At 42.5% G+C, this 21,766-nt stretch overlaps 1 protein-coding gene across 18 annotated transcripts in view; it reads left to right on the top strand.

The window, feature by feature from the left end:
* Positions 1-21,766, top strand: part of KIAA1217 (KIAA1217 ortholog) — a 465,513-nt gene that overhangs the window by 353,304 nt on the left and 90,443 nt on the right. For 17 of the 18 annotated variants that reach the window (XM_055331014.1, XM_055331029.1, XM_055331028.1 and 14 more), the window contains one exon: positions 17,826-18,024. In XM_055331014.1, coding sequence (XP_055186989.1) covers positions 17,826-18,024 — 199 coding nt within the window. Of the gene's footprint in view, positions 1-17,825; positions 18,025-21,255; positions 21,617-21,766 lie in introns of those variants that run through there. The other variant, XM_055331021.1, reaches the window with a different exon arrangement.

Here is a 21,766-nt window from a genome sequence, read left to right as displayed (position 1 = left end):
CCTCACATGGCCTTTCCTTGGTGCCTGCAGATGGAGAAAGAAAAAGGGCAGACTTTCTGGTGTCTCTTCCTATAAGGGTGCTAATCCCACGATGAGAGCCCCACCCTCATGTTCTCATATAAACCTTATCACCTTCCAAAGGGCTCACCTCCAATTACTGTCACATTGGGAGTTGGAATTTCAACATAGGAATTTGGGGGGTGGGGCATAAACATTCAGTCCATGACAATGATAATGACCCCTCTGGCTCAAATCTCTCCCCTGAAGTCCAGATCAATAATTCACATCTTCTATTTGACATCTCCCCCATAAGAGGTCCAAAAATGAATTTCTAGTTCCAACAAAACCTAGTCCTTCTAGCGTCTTCCCTATCCCTGTAAATTGCATCCCCCTCCTGACAGTTGCTCACAAATGCCAAAACCTTGCCATTCACCTTGACTCTTTTGACCTCATTTCATACCTAAACTCTCAGAGGATCCTATTCACTCTAGTTTCAAAATATATCCAGCCATCTGATCACTTCTCACCATCATTAGTACTCTGCCCAGGTCCATACCACCACAATCCCTCTCCTGTCTGACCGCCTGAAATTCCTGGGGGTCTCCTGATGTTAGTCCTTGTCTACGGTAGAATCAGCTCGTAACACAGCAACTCTGGTAAGTAAATCTCACCACCTTAGAGCCCCCTGTTGGCTTCTCAGCTCACTGAGAGTGCAAGGGTCCACAGCCTGACCACTTGCTTCCTTTCAAATCTCCCCTTATCCCATTCCCCATCTCATTCATTTTTCTCCCAACGTACTAGCCCGTTGCTGTTCCTGGAACGCACCAAGTGTGCTCCTTCCTCAAGGAAACTTACTACTCCTTCTGCCTGTGTTGTTCTCCACCCAGATATCAACAAGACCGGCTCCCACATTTCTTTCAAATACCTTACCAGCGGGTCATCCAACTACCGCTAAGAAAATAGCAATCCACCCACTCCCACCCCACTGCTCTGTGTCCCCCACACCCTGTTTTGTTTTGTTCCCTATTACTTGGCACACTCTACACTTTCCTGTCTATGAGCTTATTGTCTATCGTACATCAATAGAAGCTAAGATCTCTGAGCTTCCTGTTATATCCCCAAACTTCAGAACACTGTGTGGCAGGCACTCAATAAATATTTCTCGAGTGAATGAAATCTGTCTTTGATGGTACTAATTCTGCTGAAGTGAGCACTGAGCTCCTGCTCTGTTATCTGAAATGGCCCTGAGCTTCATGAACGTTCTCTATTGCTCAAGCTTTCATTTAAGGATCAATCTGCTCCACTTTTAGTTGTGTTAACTTAGAGAAGTGCACTATGTAGGTTGAATCACTCGTGCTGTGGCAAAGTGACAGAGTCTATTATTCTCCCTTTTGTTATGCTTGTTTTAAAGCATAATGTTTATATATCAGTTGAATTGCTATTACAGAAAATAAAGCCAAGAGAATGCACGGATGCCTGTAAGTGGTAGTAATTTGGGTTGGGTATTGTTTCTCCAGGTTTCTTCTAGCAAGCAGTAGGTTGCTCAACGTAGCCAATGCATGTTATGATGAGGGCAGCCCAGGTCAACAACTTGGCTTGATTTATTCCTTAGCTAATCAAGCGGGTACAGGTACCACAGGGCTTGTGGCTTCTTGCCCAATGCCTTTAGTAGGACTGTCAACAATTCTTGAGGCATTGAGGGGGGCCTCTTCCCTATGAAAGTGAGGAGAGAGGGAGGAAGGTTATTTATGGTGAATCTGGAAGCAGGGGGTGATATTTTACCAGCAGTGACAAAGGAGACCCTGGGACTGGGACCTAGAGCTGAGCAAGGATGCTTTGTCACCGTGGCCCGTCCCCACCCACCGCTCCCAGAGCTGCTTTAGCGACCCTCAGACATGGGTTCTGTGTCGTGACCTTGTGGTTGAGAACAGAAGCTGCTCTTAAAAGGCAGCACTGCAACTTCAAAGGCAAATGGGGAGGAGGAAGTAACCATGTGTGATGTCTCTTACCTGCCTCTTCGGAAAGTACCAGAGGGGAACAGGAGGTAAAGGTACAATAAAAAGTCTTTCAGGGCCTTTTGAGAACAATGAGAAAGTCCAGTTGTCACATCAGGCCCTGGAGGTTCTAGCACCCAGAGCCAGGCCTGCCTCAGAGCCCCTGCCTGCTGGGGGCTGGGCATTGTCGGGGGCCCTGGGGGGGAGGGAGTAGAGCGTGGCCTCATCTCTTTATCCCTGTGCACTTTTCCACTTGCTCTTAAAGCAGGAAATGGCATAGAAGGGTAGCTTGGAGAAAATTGGATAAGCCTGACAAAAACTTTGAGACGCCTTCTTCCCCACCAGGCCAAGTACCCACAAAGGACTTAGATCAGAACACCCGAACAATCGGTCCGCCTCAACCACTGTCCCCTTTCTCTCCCGCTCACATACCCTGCATGCACGACAGTGATCCTGAGCACTCATCCCCGGCCTTGGAGGTCTGGGGCCTTTACGGTGCCATCTCTCTGGATGCTCCTAAGCACTAGCTCTCTTGGGGACCCCTTTATTCTTCTGGCGGGAGCTGAGAGGACATTCCAGATCTCCCCACAGGGGCAATGACAGAGGATACAGTGGAGGCTTCCAGAAGATCCACACCCTCTGGCATGGACCCGAGGACACAGGAGGAGTGATCCTAGAAGAGCAGGGAAGACAAAGGGAGGGGGAGCCGGCAGGAGGCCAGGGACAAGCCTCGGAACTGACTCAACTTGCCTCATGCTCTGTCACTGGCCACTTGAGGCTGGAGCATGGCTGAATTTGCCTGGGAGTGTCCCCAGGACTGCAGTGGCCTGTCATGGTGGAGGGAATCTTTACAACAAGCCAGGGAAAGTCTACTGAAAGCCCAGAGGAATCAGGTTATGAACAAAATAACAGAACAATTAGCATGTAACAGGAATAGGAAAAATACAAAGTTTAAATAATACCAAAAGCGCTTCACCAATGTATAAAATGTAGAGATACTAAAAACAGCTCAGCATGACTCCGCCTGTCCTAACATAAAACCAAATATAAAGTAACTGAGTCCCTGGAGAAGCAGAGGACACTCAGGTACCTGCTTCCATCAGGACTACTCAAAAAATAAATTTAAAATCACCTGTTGATAGAGTGAACCGCACACCAACTTGAACGCCAGAAGGTGAGGAAGGTCCTATCCCTAACTTAGATGCCGACATTGGGGAAACATGTCTCATCTTTCTCTGCCACACTCAAGCCTGCCTGGGGCAAGAGCATAGGGGCTCATATACCATCTGTCTAAATATTTTTAAAGCTATAAATCAAGCTGGCAAACGGCTAGATAAAATATGCTCTATCCTCATACTTTGATAAATATACCTTTGTGACCACATAGAAAGCCAGATTTGATTTTAGAATCTTCAAAAATGCTCACAAGAGTTCTGTGCTGTATCACGAGATGGAAAAAGCCCTCCCCACCTCCAGCCTGTTGCAGCCCACCCCTCGCTTTGTCCTCATTTCCACGATGCAAATGTGAGCCATTACCCAGCTCACGTGGATGAGTGCCCTCCACGTGCCCTGCAAAGAGTGGTGCCTCCATCACCCCTTCATACTTGGGGTGCATGCACCTATGTTAGAGCTGGGAGAGGCTCTGAAGTGTAGTGCCCAGGGCAGTGGTCCCTTTGCCACGCTCCTCCTCCATCACACAGTTTGGCTTTTATTCCATGGGGACTTATGCACATAAGCACTGTGCTTCCATGGAATCCGATCACAAACATTAAGGAAGTCGATCATTCCTGGGAGAGTTGGCATTAGGTGGATTGCCTTATGTTTTTGGGTCATAAAGGAGAAACAGCAATTCTGGGTTGTTGTTTTTTTTTTTTTTTTTAAGAGCTCCAAATGAAGGCCAGTGAGATATGAATTCCCCCAAACTGCCCACATGCTTTTTCTCATCGCTTTCTGGAAAAGAATTCTGAGCCTCCCCCTCAGGCACCTAAGAAGAAGCTGAGAAAAAACAGTCCAGAAGAGGAACAGCTGCTCTGCCCAGTGCATGCCTCACCCTCCTCGTTAGCCACACGCCCTGCATTGCCTTCTCTAACAGACCTGGGGAGCAGAAAGGCAAGGAGTAACATTTGAGTGTTCCTGAATATCCCTCAATGGCTGCCTGTGGCCAGAGGATCACCTTTTGACTGAGACAGCTCCCTCTTTTGGGCCTGGTGACGAGTGGATGCACCCCTAGGCCTCAGGGTGGCAATGACCAGTCATTTACTGATTGACTGATGACTGATGGCCATTTTTCCTCAAAAATATTTCCCAGAGGTACTAGAGAGTGGATGAGTTCCACAAGAGTCACAGACCCACAGGGTCTCCCAATACTGGGGATGGGAGCCCCTGTGGAAGCCTGGACCTAGGAGAAGACCAAGGGGTACAGCTGGGCACTGGGAGACAGGAAGGGAAAAGACAAGGAAGAAATGACACCAGAAGACAAGGCTCTTGGGGGTCCCAGCATCCACATTTACTATTTTTTAAACATGAGTTTCAAATAGTAGGAGTCTGCCCTATGGAATAGGATCCTAGAGATTGGGTCTACAGGCATCTGTTTATAACATTATTCATCAAAGAATGGTTTTTATTTTATTGCCATTAGCATATCAAAGTATAAAGAAGCAGCTCTGCTCCCATTTACCTAGAAAGTTCCCTCTGGGAATTCCTTGGTGATCCTGGAGTTTGCCTACAAGGGGACAGAAGAGGCTCATCTCACCCACATCTTACAATGTCTTTCTCCTCCAGCTTGAGGACCAAATAGGTTGTTACCTTTTCAAGCAGAATAATATTCACAGAATAGTAGAAAATAAAAGAAATTCTGAGCAGTAAAATTAATACTACATATTGGTGGGGTGTTTTTCTTTTTTAAGATTGTATCTATTTATTCATGAGAGACATGCAGAGAAAGGCAGAGACAGAGGCAGAGGGAGAAGCAGGCTCCCTGCGGGGAACCTGATGTGGGACTCGATCCCAAGGACCCTGGGATCAGACCCTGAGCCAAAGGCAGACACTCAACCACTGAGCTGCCTAGGTGCCCCTCGGTGGGTTTTTTAAATCTATATGTAAATAACATAAAAACTAGAATTTCATACTAAAAACTTTTCTAAAGACATATTTATTCATCCATAATAATTACTAGTTATTATTATGTAAAATCCTAATAAAGTATCAGAAAAGAAAATAAATTTCAGATTAACTCAGAGGGTTTCTTACTAACATCCATGATCTCTGTGCCTATGATTGAAGAAAATGCAGGATGTATAAGTCTCCTAGTGGGATGGTTATAGGCTTTTCTCTGAATTATAGCTAGAGTCTTTCTGGTACTTTGAAAACATACATTGGAAACTGTAAAAGTTGCATTTCTCATATCCCTGGAAGGTCAATTAATTTTTTTCTGAGACCATGATTATTATACTTTTACACTTTTGTTCTTATCGTTAAGAAAATCTAGTTCTTCCTTTTGTGGCCTTTACCCTTTGCTTTTTACTATAGAATTTCTATACCCAATATTTTATCACAGCTATTTGCATCTGTCTAACACCTGAGAGACAGTGTAGTACAATGGTGGTTACGGTCATTAACAGGGAGAGTGAGTCAAGTCACTTCTCTTGCCTCAGTGTTCCTCATCTGTGAAATGGGGATAATTACAGTAGTGACCTCATAGAGAAGATTAAAAGAGTTAATATATGGAAAGGTCAGTATCTGGCATGTGGCAAGTGCTCTGTAAGCTTCTGTCAAATTTTTTCTAAAGATTTATTTATTCATTTATTTTTTTGCAAAAGAGAGCACATGCAGGAGGGACAGAGAGAGAGGGAGAATCTCAGGCAGATTCTGCCCTGAGCTCTGAGCCCGATGTGGGGCTCAATCTCATGACTTTGAGATCATGACCTGAGTCAAAACCAAGAGTCTGATACTGACTGTGCCACCCAGGCACTCCAGTATCTGTCAAATTTTAAAAGGCAAATTATCTCTTTTTTTTTAAGTTTTTTTTTTTGTTTGTTGTTAGTATTCTCTATACCCAATGTGGGGCTCAAACTCGTGACCCCAAGATCAAGAGTAGCATGTGCCTCTGACTGAGACAGTCAGGTACCCCAAAAGGAAAGCTCTCGTTCTGTACAATGATTCAGTCCTCTGGCATTTATAAAGAAGCAAAATGTAAAATTCCATCTCCTTTCCTTCCCCTCCTTCTTTCCCAGAGCTAAGTACACGGTGAAGCTGAGGGATGTGACTGTCACGCAACTTTTGGTGCTTCTACTGGGGTATTCATAAATAGCATGTATGTGTCATAAAACGTAACATCAATGGGAACATATTGCATGTATCCTTTATAACATCCTGTGTCCATTCTCACATTATGGTTTTGAGATTGATCCATGTTGATAGATTTGGTTCTAGTTCATTCATTGTAAGTGCTGTTTACTGTTCCATCATATGAATAAACCACCAAGAACAAATTGGTGGGAATGGTGTTGCAGTATCCTAGAAAAAGGGATCACATCTGAGACTTTAATCTGTGTTGGATAATTTAAAGAAATAGCTGGGGGATGGGTTGCGCATCCTCAGCTCTCCCGGGTGTTCCACCAGCAATGAGTAACAGACTGTGGTTTCTGTGAGCTGGCCAATACTTCAGGTTATTGGGTTTATGGAGACTTTTTGTCTCTCCGTTGGGTATGATATGGTATGCCATGGTTTCCATTTTTATTTCCGTAATTAAGAGTGAGGTTGGGCACCCTTACGGTTATTGGCTTCTGGTGCTTCTTCCTCTGTGATTTGCCTTTTTATGTCCATCTTTGGATATCTATTATTGCCATTTTCTATTTTCTTATTGATTTATAAGATTTCTTAGTTATTCTGAATACCGATCATTGGTAGAGCATGTGAGTTGTACATGACTTCTCTCAGACTGTGGTTTGTCTTCTTGGTTGATAATGTCTTTTACAATAAAAATATTCATTTTAATGTAGTGTCATTAAGCAGTATTTTTCTTCTATGACTTTTGGTTTTTATTTCTTTTAAAAGTCCCTATACTGCTTTGCCAGGAGATGGTACCATGTTTTGGTATGTTTTTCAAATTTCCTAGCTTTTAACTTCTCACAGGTCTTTAGACCATCAGGAATTTATTTTTACTTATGGTGTAAAGAAAGGGTTTTTGTTTGTTTGTTTTGTTTTGTTTTGTTTTTTACTTTTTCTATTTGGAGAACCAGTTTTCCTGATACCACTTATTAAACAATAGTTTCTCCACTGATTTGTACCCTCCCTTCTGTCAAATGTCAAGCTTTCATAAAACCTGTGTCTTTTTCTAGGCTGTTTGTTCTATCCTGGTGCCAAAACAACATTTTTAATAGTGTTAATAGTTGGTAGAGCAAGGACTCCCTCTTACTGTTGCTCTTTGGAATTGCCAGAGTATTGCTATACATATTTTTATTAAACTACATTTTCTATTTTTTTCTAATATTTAAGGTTGCTGTTGATTCTAGATACTGATCTTATATCATTCAGTCATATTGAATCCTTATTAGTTCTAACAGTGTCTCCAGGTTTCCATGGACTCTCTGTTACATCACCTAAAATAATCACAGTTCTGATTATCCCTTCTAATCCATATGCCTTTTATTTCTTCTTCGTGTATTAACTGTGCTAGCGAGACTGACTTCAGACACAGCAATAGTAAAAAAAAAAATCTGAGTTTAAAGATTTTATTTTTAAGTCATCTCTACACCCAACGTGAGGCTCAAACTTACAGCTTGAAATCAAGAGTTGAATACTCTGCCAACTGAGCCAGCCAGGCGCCCCTAAAAGATCTTAGTTTAAAGAGAATGCTTCTCATGTTTCATCATGAAGCATTACCTTTCTTTGAGGTTTTTTGGTTGGATACCTTCACCAAGTTAAGAAAGTTCTCTTTAATTCTCAAATTTTTAAATTTATGAATGCATTTTGGATTTTCCTTCACATTTTTGTGACACTATCAAGATTATCGAATAGTTTCTCTTTGCTTACTTCTTTTCTTTATTTTCAGAGAGAGATAGGGAGCACAGACAGAGGGAGGGGCAGAGGGAGAGAGAGAATCTCAAGCAGATCCTGTGCTCAGCACAGAGCATGACTCGGGGCTTGATCTCACGACCCTGAGATCATGACCTGAACTGAAATCAAGAGTTGGACTCTTAACTGACTGAACCACCCAGGCATCCCTTTCCTCATTTCTTAATGCATGCTGTATTAAGACTAGACTATCTAGTGTTAAACCATCCTTATATTCCTGAGATAAATTCTTCTTGGTCATGATTTTTTCACACATTGCTAGGCTTGTTTTGCTAGTATTTTATTTAGGGGCTTGCATTTAAAGTTGAAGTTTTTCCTCTTACTAGTTTCTTGTGATTCAGATTAATACTAGCAGAACAGACATAACGATGTATTTTATTTATTTATTTATTTATTTATTTATTTATTTATTTATTTATAGATTTTATTTATTTATTCATGAAAGACACACACAGAGAGAGAGAAAGACAGAAGCAGATTCCCTGCAGGGAGCCTGATGGTGGGACTCAATCCCAGGACCCCAGGATCATGACCTGAGTTGAAGGCAAATGCTCAACTACTGAGCCACCCAGGTGCCCCGGACATTTGCAATGTTTAAATTAGCTGACTGCTCACCTTAAGTGTAAGAGATAATCCAGTTCCGGTTTATTGTGCGCATACTCGATTGTGTTTCTCACAGGATTTTCATACATTTTCTGCCTCAATTGCTGAATGACATTTAAGATTAGATTATTGACTCCATTGACTTTGCTACAAGGTCTGTAGTGACTTTGCATTATAGCTTCTTCATAAACAAGTTTCTTTGTTTTTTTTTCTTTCTTTAAAAATTTTTTGGGATCGCTGGATGGCTCAGCAGATGGGCATCTGCCTTCGGCCCAGGGTCCTGGGGTCCCCGGATCGAGTCCCATATCAAGCTCCCTGCGTGGAGCCTACTTCTTGCTCTGCCTGTGTCTCTGCCTTTCTCTGTGTCTCTCATGAATAAATAAATAAAATCTTTAAAAAAAATTTTTTTTAATTTATTTGTTCATGAGAAACACAGAGAGAGAGGCAGAGACATAGGCAGAAGGTGAAGCAGGCTCCTCATGGGGAGCCTGAGGTGGGACTTGATCCAAGGACCCCGGGATCATGCCCTGAGCCAAAGGCAGATGCTCAGCCACTGAGCCACCCAGGTGTCCCTACAGACAAGTTTCTAACAAGTAAGATACACTGGGAATGAATAGGGCCCCAGTACTAAAGATCAGCCTCTGATGCATTCATGACTTGAACACAATTTGCATTCCAGAAGTCATCCACAGATTCTTCAAGGCATTTTTTTAGAGAAATGCCTTGGGATGCTCACTCCAATGGTGTTATCATATCCCTTGAGTCCCAACTGTACCAATTTGTCTGGAACAAAACAGAGTTAAGAGGCTGAGCACTAATGGTGCCATTACTAAGACTTTGTGTCAAAAATGAGTGCCCCCCCCCAAAAAAAATGAGTGCCCCCAAGCAGGATCTCTGTCTAGGACTGTTGTCTGTCAGGTTGTTGAGGGGACAAGACCATATCATGTTCAACTTCTAACAAACTTATTGCTTTAACATGTTCTTCCACAATGCTACCACAGATGGCTCCACAATTATGAGCCTTTAAAGCACATTCCGTCAGAGTTTGGCACAAAATTGCTATTTATTTTCCTGGAAATATTTAGCCTTTCATGAAGATTCTCTGTTAGGGAGCTCTCTGAGAGTCTCCATAATCCCTCAGTTATAACTACTAGAAGATAAATTAGTTAAAAGATTTAACAAAGTCTCATGTTGCCTTTAAATATCAAGTATCTGGATGGAATAGAAAAAGGTTTGATTGATATGATCATTTTCATATACCAACGCAAAGATTTGGCGTTTACTCAAAACAAAGATACTGAAACCTGAGAGTCCAGTTATTCCAAAAATAAAGAGCATCTAGACTTTCTTTTAAAGAATAAATTTTCGGGATCCCTGGGTGGCGCAGCAGTTTGGCGCCTGCCTTTGGTCCGGGGCACGATCCTGGAGACCCGGGATCGAATCCCACATCGGGCTCCCGGTTCATGGAGCCTGCTTCTCCCTCTGCCTGTGTCTCTGCCTCTCTCTCTCTCACTGTGTGCCTGTCATAAATAAAATAAAAAAATTTTTTAAAAAAAAGAATAAATTTTCTGTTATCATCTTCGTCCTTGCAAGGCCAATGTCACCATCCAGCTTTGTCACCTACTTGAAAAGCTACTCCATAGGAAGGGATATAGTAGCATGGGTCTTCTCCAGGATGGAAAAAGTTACTGACATCTGAGGGCATGCTAGAGCTTTCCAAGGAACACACGCAGACTTGTCTTGAAATCGCTGCTGTGTCTGAAACGGAATGTCAGCTGGTGTTAGGTATGAATTGCTAACTTCTAAAAAACAGTGTCGATTGTGAAAACTCTGGAAGGGTTAGAACACAAGGGGTGATGAGCAGGTTACCATTGTACGTCCCATTCCTGGTATAAGACCTGGTCTTACACGATATGGGCTTATGTAGTGAATGGATGAAGGCTTCCCTACGGGCCCCACCTCAACCCCTTTAAGGGTACTCCAGTATGTTAACTATACTGGACTCTTTTTTGTTTATGTTAAATACCAATGTCTTTCCCATTTCAGATGCCGATTTACCTTCTTCCAACTCCACTGGAAGTTTTTATAGGAGGAGTCTCCTGTGGCCCATCTCTTTTGGCTTAAAAAAATTACTCAGTTTACTGAGTAGAATCCCTAATTGGCCAGTCTCTTTAGATCGGTGGGGGTTATCTTTTCAAATGATCAAATCAAAGCATACTTCTTTTAGGAAATGGAGAATAGAATATACATAAAATCTTAGAGAATGTTATCAGACATGAACTTACCACCCTAAGACAACCACTCTTGTCATTTTGGTGTACAGTCATCAAATAGATAGATTTATCATGAGCCTGATAGAACCAAGGTTCAGTCCTTATAAGTAAATAATTAACTTTCAAACTGAATTTTATGTTTCTAATTTTGTACTGTGGTTCCTAAAGCAGTCCCTCAAAACTGTATAATCTTCAGACGATATAAAACCTGGATTCATCACTGCCATCAAGGTGATTAATGGACTTTTGCGAATGTAGTTGCTTTCTGTTTTATAGTATGCTTTATCACTTAACAAATATAGTTTTTCTCTTATTCTTCTAGAATTCTTTTTAATAACAGCAGAGTGTTCAATGAATAGATTTATTAAGTGATTTATTAAATGAATCCCCTAATGTTGGAATTCCCCCATATTATTCTTATAGGTAATGCATTATTGAACATCCTGATAATTATATCTTTGTGCATAAATATATAGAAATGGGATTACTGGCTCAAACCATATGTATAATTTGGGGGGCTTATAACATATATAAATAAATAACACTTTAGAGAAATGGTGTCCGTTTACTTTCCCAACAGTGGTATGTGAGAAAATTCATTTTCCCGACCCTTGTCAACACTGTTTATTGTATTATAAAAACCTTTCCCAACTTTACAAGTATAAAAAAGCTATTTTAATATTTGTTTTTCTTATTAAAAATAAAAACTATGCTTGCAATTTCAGTAAAACATCATATAAGCACATAAGTAAGAAAATTAATTCCTCAATTCTTAGTGGAAAAGTGATGGAGAAGCGACTGGGGGAAATGGCTCAGAGATGGTAGTGTACCTGCAAGCAAACTGGTAGGAAGATCACCCAAGGTGGTGGCACATCATGCAACATAAATATGATGCTAAGTTCACAAAACAATAAGATTTCCAGTATAACTGTAGTACCATGGGAATGGGGCATGGTTTGAGATAGGAAGGCAGGAATAGGAGCCTGAGGGCTGTACTAGTCCATTTGCTAGAACAAATCACCATAGACTGGAATATCTTTTTTTTTTTTTTTTAAGATTTATTTATTTTAGAGAGAGAGCAGGGCCAGGGGGAGAAGTGGAAGGAAAGGGAGAAACAGACTCCCTGCTGAGTACAGAGCCAGACATGGGACTTGAGATCATGATCTGAGCTGAAATTAAGAGTCGGACACTTAACTGACTGAGCCATCTAGGCACCCCACCGCAGACTGAGTATCTTAAAGCCATTTCTTTCTCACACTTCCGAAGACCGGGAAGTTCAAGACCAAGGCACCAGCAAATCTGGTGTCTGGGGAGGGCCTACTTTCTGGTTTACAGATGGTGGTCTTTCCTTTGTATCCCCACATGGCAGAGAGCAGAGAGAGAAAACAAACTCTCTTGTCTCTTAGAAGGGCACTAATCCCATCAGGGTCCTCAACCCTTATGACATAATTACCTCCCAGAGTCCCCACCTCCAAAAGCCATCCTGTAGGGGATTAGGATTTTAACATAAGAATTGGTGGGGGAGGGGCAGCCCCCGGTGGCCCAGCGGTTTAGCACCGCCTTCAGCCCCGGGTGTGATCTTGGAGACCTGGGATCGAGTCCCACGTCAGGCTCCCGGTATGGAGCCTGCTTCTCCCTCTGCCTGTGTCTCTGCCTCTCTCTCTCTCTCTCTCTCTCTCTCTCTCTCTGTGTGTGTGTGTGTGTGTGGTGTGTCTCTCATGAATAAATAAAATCTTTAAAAAAAAGAAAAAAAGAATTGGTGGGGGAGGGATGCCTGGGTGGCTCAGTGGTTGAGTATCTACCTTTGGCTCAGGTCATGATCTTGGGGTCCTAGGATTGAGTCCTACATCGAGCTCCCCACAGGGATCCTGCTTCCCCGCCCCCCGTTTATGTCTCTGCCTCTCAATCTGTGTTTCTCATGAATAAATAAATAAATGATCTTTAAAAAAAAAAAAAAGAATTGGTGGGGGAGGGGCACAAACGTTCTGTCCAAGCAAGGTGATGGCGTGAAAATCCTTGCATACCATATCAAAATAAAAAATATTTGAGAAGATGTCCCATGTTCTGGACTGATTTTTTTTTTAATTTTAAAAAAGATTTTATATATTTATTCATGAGAGACACAGAGAGAGGCAGAGACACAGGCAGAGGGACAAGCAGGCTCCTCACAGGGAGCCCCGTGTGGGACTCAATCCCAAGACCCAAGATCACGACCTGAGCCAAAGGCAGACGCTCAACCACTGAGCCACTCAGGTGCCCCTAGAACTGATTCTGAGATTGAAAAGATCCTGAGGATGTTTAGTACAAGCATGACCTGCTGAGTGTACTTTGCTTTTTATAAAATGTGGCCAGGAGTTCTTGGTGAAAAATCCACATTGCCCCCGCAGGACCATTGAGGGGAAAGAACTCTTGAATATTCTGGCGTCTTAGAATGGCTCCAAGTGTCGTGAGGTTCATTTCAACACTCTGCTGCTTCCAGAGCCTGTGCCTTCCCCCGCTTCTCTCAGCATGTGGACTCTTTCTAACCACATGTCTGCATTTAAGTTGACTTAAGATGGGAATCTTTTTTCTGAGCTGCCCCCCTGTCATGCTTCAGCATTGTCAAGCAGATGGTCAGGCGAAAAGTGTGAGGACAGCTAAGATGGTCCAGAGAGGAATGGTGGAGGAGATGGATGTGGCTCAGTGCAGGATTTCAGAGGCCCTAGGCTTCAAGGGAGAAAACCTCGGGTCTGTGGATGAACATAATGGGATATATAGGCTAGTTAGCTGTTTACTAGCTGTCACTTCAGGCAAGTTACTTGGACCTTCTGAGCCTCGCTTTCCCTGTCTGTGAAATGGGACTTCTAATACCGACCTGCCCTGAGAGGCAGGGCTGATTAAGTGAAATCCGTGCATACCATTTCTGACACATAGCAGATGTGTCATAAATGCATTTCCCTGTCCTCTTCTTCATAAAAAGGGAGTTTATGGTCCAAAGTCCTTCAGACTTTCCCAGTAATCTGGAGCAGACGACGCAGCTCAGAGCTACGAAGGTATGCCAGAGCGTACTGAACCTCATCACTGTGCCAATAATCAGCCATGATAGATTAAGAGATTTCCTTCTGAGTTTAAGCATTTCTAAATACCTCTCCTGAATTGAGAAAGCAAACTGAATCAAGTGTAAAAAGACTATTCTCCTCTGTTTGTAAAGGCATCTTTCCCGTCTTCTCCGGATTTTCACGATCTATAACTGGACTGTGTACCCAGCTGGCAGCTGCGCCAGCCAGACCCTGAGGTAACCGTAATTTGGGCCCAATTTTTTTTTCACTCAAAGCCTACAAATTCTATTTCAAGCACATACATGTACAGAATGCAGATGTGGGAATGAAAACCAGGCCCTTTGGGTGAATGAGGCTGTGATATTTGACTGGAGTGAGGCCATAAGTGGCCCATTGGCAGGGGCCTCGCCCAGGCATGGTCGGGGCCCAGGCCGCAAGAGTGGTTTTGGCCTTTTGCTGTGGCGTTACTGATCACATGGGACAGTCTTCACGTCTCCCGTTTGGGGCGAAAAATTGCAAGATCTGTGATGAGACAGACTTGAAAGGATTCTTCTGAACCCTGAGGAATGTGTAACAGCATGGATATTTGGAAAAACTAGCTCCCTGAAGAAGCTGAGAGGGGGAATTTAGCTGCTTATGCTGAATGCAAAAGGACTACTCCAATCAAGGAAACAGCACTTCAGAAAGTAATTCCAATGTGTATACAAATCGAGAATAAGGTTATGAGGCTGTTTCATGTAGCAAAAGCTCTTGTAGCTTAGATAGACCCCCAAATGAACACTGCTTTTGGATGACTGATAAATCATTCACTGTTTCATTATTCAACAAACATTTATTGAAAACCTGCTACGTAATAGGTAGTATCTACAGGTCCTAAGGGTACCATAGTGAACGACAACAGCAAAAACATTAAAAAGAATCCCTGACCTCCTGAAACTTACAGTCTAGAAGGAAAAAATGATGATAAACAATAGCAAGAGTTAAAAAATGAATTATATGTGGAAAATGCTGAGGAATAGAAACGGAACAAGGGTGGGGTATGAAGTATTAAGGAGAATGGGTGCTGAAATGTTGACAGGGTGGTGAGAGAAGGCCTTGCTGAGAAGCCAACTCTCCTAAACACCTGGTGGATGATCTGGATGGATATAGATCTAGATCAAAAGTATAGCCCTCTGGATTTTCAAAGCTATTTCTCTATTGTCTTCTGGTTTCTGGGTTGCTGTTGAGAAAGCTCATGCCTTTCTGACTCCTGCTCCTTTGTTTGTGACTTTTCTCCCCAACCCTCTGGGAACTTGTAGGACCTTCTGTTCTCCACCCCCCTCCCCCCCCCGCTACCCCCTGCCAGCTGGAATGTCTCCATGACAAGCGTGAGTGTGTTGTATGTTTCATAAACTTTTTCAATCTCTGATTTCAGATCCTTCAGTTTGGGGGGAAAGTTTTTTATAATACTTTCTGTAAAACTTTTGTTTTTCTTGATCTCCTTTTTATCCCAGTTCCCGTAAGACTTGGGGTGCTCTGAAATGACTGTCTTTCTTTAAAAAAGGAAGATTTTATTTATTTACTCATGAGAGATACAGAGAGAGGCAGAGACATAGGCAGAGGGAGAAGCAGGCTCCCCGTGGGGAGCCCGATGTGGGACTTGATCCCAGGACCTCCGGATCACTACCTGAGCCGAAGGCAGATGCTCAACCACTGAGCCATCCAGTTGCCCCATGATTCTGGTTTTCTTATTGTTTTCCACTGTCTCCTGTCCCATAGTCTTTTTGCTCTACTTTCGGAGATTTCATCAACTTTTTCTTCCTCCTTGAAATTTTAATTCCTACTCTCACGATTCCCAGAGTGGACTCTTGCTCTCTAAATGTTCCCCTTTTCTTGGACTGTCTCATCTTTTCTGAGTTTCTTTTTTTCTGTTTATTTTGGTGTTTCGTGTTAATGGTTTGTAGAAAATGTCTGTTAATCCCGGGCAATCTAAAAAAAAAAAAAATCCTGGGTAATCTGCCAGTGTGTGAGGGAAGCACAGTCATACTAACCGGAAACTTTCATATATGGGTTGGGCTGTTTCGCAATGGAGTGACCATATACAACCTGAGCATTACTCTCAAAAATCTGTTGGTCTCTTCTCACAGGCCAGTCAGCTTTTCTAGAGAGGTTCCTCCAGGTTCTTGACTGCGGGTCACCCCTTTGCAAGCATTTTGTGAGGAGGCACCTTGCCCACCCTCCCCTGTGCCGTGTGAGCTAGAATCCAGCCTGATTGACTATCTCTTTAGTCTGTTATGGATATGGGGGGTCAGTTGGCTGTGTGGGAGAGAAGGAAAGCTTTGAACGGGTTGCAGCACCTTTAAAAAGAAAAGGAAGTTCGGTCAGGCCTCATGCTTTCCACTCAATCTGCAGTTCTCCCCTCAGAGGGATCTGGGGCTTTGCTTCTGGAGCTTTCCTAGCCCTGCATGTTTTATGTGGATTTCTCCCCTTGAAGATGTAGGTGTTGGGTGTTCTCTTGTCTGATATTGTTTCCTTTCTCATTTCCTTAATTCTTTGACTTATGCTTTTTTATTCTTCACTCTCTAACGGAATTTCAGGAGGACTTAGAGACAAATTTGTTGCATGAATTGCCTGATTGTAACCAGAAGCCATATTCTATTCTCTTTTGAGTCTCTCCTGCCAAAGGCTACTTGAGCAATCTTGGTCTGTCCTCAATAGATTCTCATAAGTGGATTCAAATTAAATGTCAGGATCTTTGATACCCTGTTTCAGTTATACATTTCTGAATAGCAAGTGACCATAAACAGTGAATTAAATCAACAATTACGTGTTTGCTTTGTTCTGTATTTTGGGCAGGGCTGAGAGGGGGCATCCCATTTCTGCTCCATGTGACAGCAGCTGGAGCAGGTCACCTGGATCTGGGGGTTCTCCTCCTAAGGTGGGCCACCCACATGACTGGCCAGTGGTGGTGGCTGTAGAATGGATGCTCAGTGGGGGCCGTCAGTGAGGGCATTCATTCTTCTTCATGTGGCCTCCTATGTGGTTCAGTTGGATTCGCAGAAGCTTGGTTCTGTGAGTCTCCAAGACCACACTTATCATGAGGACAAGGTCTAGTGTGTAAGCACTTACCAAGTCTCCATTTTGCACTTTACTTGCTAATGCTAATTGGTCAAAACAAGTCGCATGGCCAAGCCCAGAGTCAATGTGGGAAGAGACCACACTCCACAGGGGCATGAATAATTTGAGGTTCATTGGAGCCCTGAGAACTCTAAAATTCTCTGATCTTATGCTTCTGTTTTTCTTTGTGTAACTGACTTGTTCCATTTTCTTTCTGAAGCATTGGAATGCCAGATTCTTTTCTTGTTGTAGTTTCATTTGGTATAAACATTCAATAAATATGTATTAGAGCCACAGTAATGTTGTAGCCTTAAAATGTTTCTGAATGGATTATAAAGATGTGAACTATATAGCTTACCCCTCGCTGTAATGATTATGTTGTTAGTTAATGAAAAACAGGAGAGACACCATCCTACAGGGTCAAATTCCCAAATATACCTTTCAGGGGAATAAAGTATTGTCTTTTGCTTTAGGCTACCAGAGAGTAGCTTCTTGTCCTTTTGGTTTTCAAATAGTTGAAAATTAGCCTCTTTAACATCTGCCTGGACTCCAAAGAATAAAAGTGAATGTTTGTGTGATAACCAGAAAGTCCATTCCTTGGAAATTCCAAACAAACATCTCCTATTACACGCTTCCCAAGCTTGTCCTAACCCTTACTGCCTGTGGTAAGAGAAATGGCTAAGCTTTTGCTGCGTGTTGTGGGCATCTTGATCTGGGACTGATGACTGTGTTCATCTTGCATGCAGGGGTTCTCTATCTCCAGTATGGGGATGAAACCAAGCAGCTCAGGATGCCGAATGAAATCACAAGTGCAGACACAATCCGTGCTCTCTTCGTAAGTGCCTTTCCGCAGCAACTCACCATGAAGATGCTAGAATCGCCCAGTGTCGCCATTTACATCAAAGATGAAAGCAGAAATGTCTATTATGAACTAAACGATGTAAGGTAGGTTGTTACGTTGTGTGTGTGTGCGTGTGTGTCCACCATACTGCAGTTAGCATTGCTACAACTTTATTGAGTCCTAATCTTTCTGTGTCCCCATGAAGGCTACTATTACCCTAACTAGTAGGTTCACCTTACCCAGGTGTGAATTCACTATCTGTTTTCTACAATCCATTTATAAGGTCTGGTTTACAAAGATGAGGACAGACTTCTCCCGCCTAGATCTTGGCCTATTACCTCTGAAAAGAATATAAGAAACAGTCTAGTCCCCTGTTTATATAAAGTTAGGGATAGTGAGGCCCAGAAGGTGGTAGAAAGACTTGATCAATAGCATAAGGCCATCCTTGTGACTGGAACTTCCCTGGCTCTTTCTCAAGTGCTTTTCCCCCCACAGAGACTATGAACATTTTAGGCAATGATCCCATTGGGCCATTATCTACACCAGCAGGTTAGAGTAGAAGCAGCAGACCCTATGCTATTGTCCACAAGAAAAGAGGCTTAGAAGCATTCTCTATCTCCATGTTTTTCGTAAATAGTTGGCCTTACCAAAGGATCTTACTTTTTAAGTGGGCTTTCTTCAGGGCCCCGAGGAGAATGTATCCTCAAATGAGGCTCAGTGGACTCATGCTATTGAAGGGGGCACAGAAATAAAAACATCCGTCTCTACTGTGGTGGTGGTATGTCCAGAGAGAAAGGGACCCATCTGATCTCTCCCAGCCAAAGAGCCTGACAAATTAGAACTTAAATTAGCACAAACAAGGAGTCGCTAGTAAAGCCCTAGACATTTTAGAACTTAAAAAATTATTTAGTAACTAATTCAGCCCTTCTATTTTATGGGACCAGAAGCTCAGATGCATAAAATTAAGAGACTTACTCAAGATCACACAGCCAATTCATTTTCAGGCATGGCCCCAGACCTGATTGTCCACATGATTTGTGAAGAGTTTTTTTATTCCCTCAGAATATTCCCTGCTCAAGGGAGAAGAAATGTGTGAGAAATATCAGAAAGGGAGACAGAACATAAAGACTTCTAACTCTGGGAAATGAACTAGGGGTGGTGGAGGGGGAGGAGGGCGGGGGGTGGGGGTGAATGGGTGACGGGCACTGAGGGGGACACTTGACGGGATGAGCACTGGGTGTTATTCTGTATGTTGGTAAATTGAACACCAATAAAAATTAATTTATATAAAAAAAAAAGAATATTCCCTGCTCAATTGATCGTTCACAACGTGGATTTTTGGGTTCCTGCTCCATGGGGAGAGCAGGATGCCCTGTTTCTCCATCATGAAATTAATAGAAACCACTTTTTAAAAATATGCCTCTAGTGCATAATAAATGTAAACTGATAAATATCTAATGATGATCGCAAATGACATATTTAGGCGTGTGCCAAGGTGTGTATGAGTCATTTAAGGCTTTCAAAGTTTGATGCATGCCCTAAGGTATAGTGCTACATCTATTGCACAACCTTGCTACCTTTAAAAGATGTGTTTAAATATTCATGGGTATCAGAAAATTCATGTTCGTTTTTTGAAATAAATTATTAATCAGCCTGTCACTAAAAAAAAAATCGAATTTATAGAGCGTAAACGTAAATATGAAGTAATCATATTGTATCTAAGGAGCATGTTTGTGGTCATATAATCCCAAGTAGTGTTTTTATAGCAATGTTCTTGAATTGCCATGTTTTGCAGTTAGAGGACTGGAGAGAAATGGCAATTCTAAATCTGTACGAAAAGACATAAAGCCACTTTTGACTATGGAGCTCAAGCCTGATGAAGTTATTTGGAACAGTTGTACCCCACTGTCCTGCAGCCCCTGCAAGCATTTTTATTTTTATTTTTATTTTTTTTTTCATGCAAGCATTTTTAAATTGCAATGAGTCATGATTTTCTAGGTCCTTTCCCAAACCTCAAAGTGTTCCTGCTAGGGCTCCCTTTACACATTCTTCTGGAGTGTCGTGAGGAAGTCGAGGAGGGAGAAAGAAATGAGAGGGAAGACAAAGAAGAAACAGTCCCCTCAACTTTCAAATTGAGATGATTCTCCTTGATGCAAAATCAGTTGATAAAATAGATGAAGAGTGCTTGAGAGAAGAAGAGATCCTTTCTTTAAACATTAACAATTTTCATTTAATATGTTTATATTTGTGAAAGTGATTCTTTAAAAATCTAATTTCAAATGTTGGATGGGGAAGTTACTGAATTATAAGTTTATCTATAATTTTACTTTTCAGTGTTTTGATTTACCTATAAAAATGGACCTAAATATTTTTTTAAGATTATTTATTTATTCATGAGAGACACACAGAGAGAGGCAGAGAGAGAAGCAGGCTCCATGCAGGGAGCCCGATGTGGGACTCGATCCCGGGACTCCAGGATTACACCCTGGGCCGAAGGCAGGCTCTAAACTGCTGAGCCACCCAGGGATCTTGGACCTGAAAGTATTTAAGTGGATAAAGCGTTTTTATTTGGTGATGAATATGTTTATGCTAGATGATCCTATGTCTGAATTTTCCAAAGGATTATTCTCTCTCTTTGCTTATATGCATAAAATATCTCAATTATATTTTATTTGAATGGTACGATAAATTCTCACCATCAACACTATATACATTCTCTCTCTCCCCCTGCAAAATATACCATGTAGATCACCACTGAGGACAATGGCTTTAATTTTTGGAGCCCAGAGGTAAATTTCCTTTCACATCCAGTGTTTTTGAAGTGCGAGTGTATTTGTTAAGCATTTAACTATTTCACCACTGTGTTTCCTTAGGGAAGTGCTATAGAGCATTTAGGTTGAAGTTCCGTGTTGTAAATGTTGCCATGGTAAACGCAATCTGGGCCTTTACTGCTGGTTCATCTTGGATGAGCATGTTTCTAAATTAATCATAAACCAACCTCATGTATTTTAAATACCTTTAGAATCACACAAAGTTTTTTTCAAGGCTCAACTGAGGTTTTCAGCTTTCATATTGTCACGTGGGGGTGGGGTTTCCCTTCAGTGGATCCCCGTGTCCCCCCACCTTCTGTGAGCTCTTGCCTTCATAGTAACCTAACCAGGGCTGCATGCTCCCCCTTCCGCCAGCTTGTAATGAGCTCCTTGAAGTCTGGAGAAACCCTGCAAGCTTGGGCTAGTCATTGCTTCAAAGCAATTACTGACAGATATTTAAAGGAGGAAGGCAAGACTAGTCCCAAGAATCCTCCACTTCATTTAAAACAAAGCATAACCCAGGAATCCCAGAGATTGCGATCAGCCCACAGAACGTGTGGCTGCACCTGGGAGGAAGGAATGCCTCTTTGTGCACACATTCCCCGGAGCTCAGCACGCCGGCCCTGGAGGGACACAGCGTAGATGGCGCTGCAAGTGCCCCAGGTGGCCCTTCTGTGATGAGAGCTGAATGTGGGCGGAGGAGGACTTCGTAGACACTCCTATGCATTTAAATAATTTTAAGGTAGGCTCCAAGCAAGATGTGGGACTTCTGTCCTGTGCCGCAGTGTGATGGACTCCAGCGCGCTACATGCTGGACTCAGAAGGAGAAACAGAAGAGCGGAAGGTTCTAGCTGCTGCTCTTCCTTCTGAACACCCTGCACAGCCAGTAAGTTAGCTTGTGTGTACACAAGTATTTTTAATAGCGACTATGGGAGGAAAAGAAAGGCATTACAAAGATACCAGTAGTTTTGATCTTTGTGGTATTTTTTTCCTGGACCGCAAATACATTCTCTGTTCCTTGCCGAAAGCGTTTGAA

This window comes from Nyctereutes procyonoides, unplaced genomic scaffold (assembly GCF_905146905.1).
Source record: "Nyctereutes procyonoides isolate TBG_1078 unplaced genomic scaffold, NYPRO_anot_genome, whole genome shotgun sequence".
Lineage (NCBI taxonomy): Eukaryota > Metazoa > Chordata > Mammalia > Carnivora > Canidae > Nyctereutes > Nyctereutes procyonoides.
Note: the sequence above shows the minus strand (reverse complement) of the source record. Positions and strands in the feature narration are given on the sequence as shown.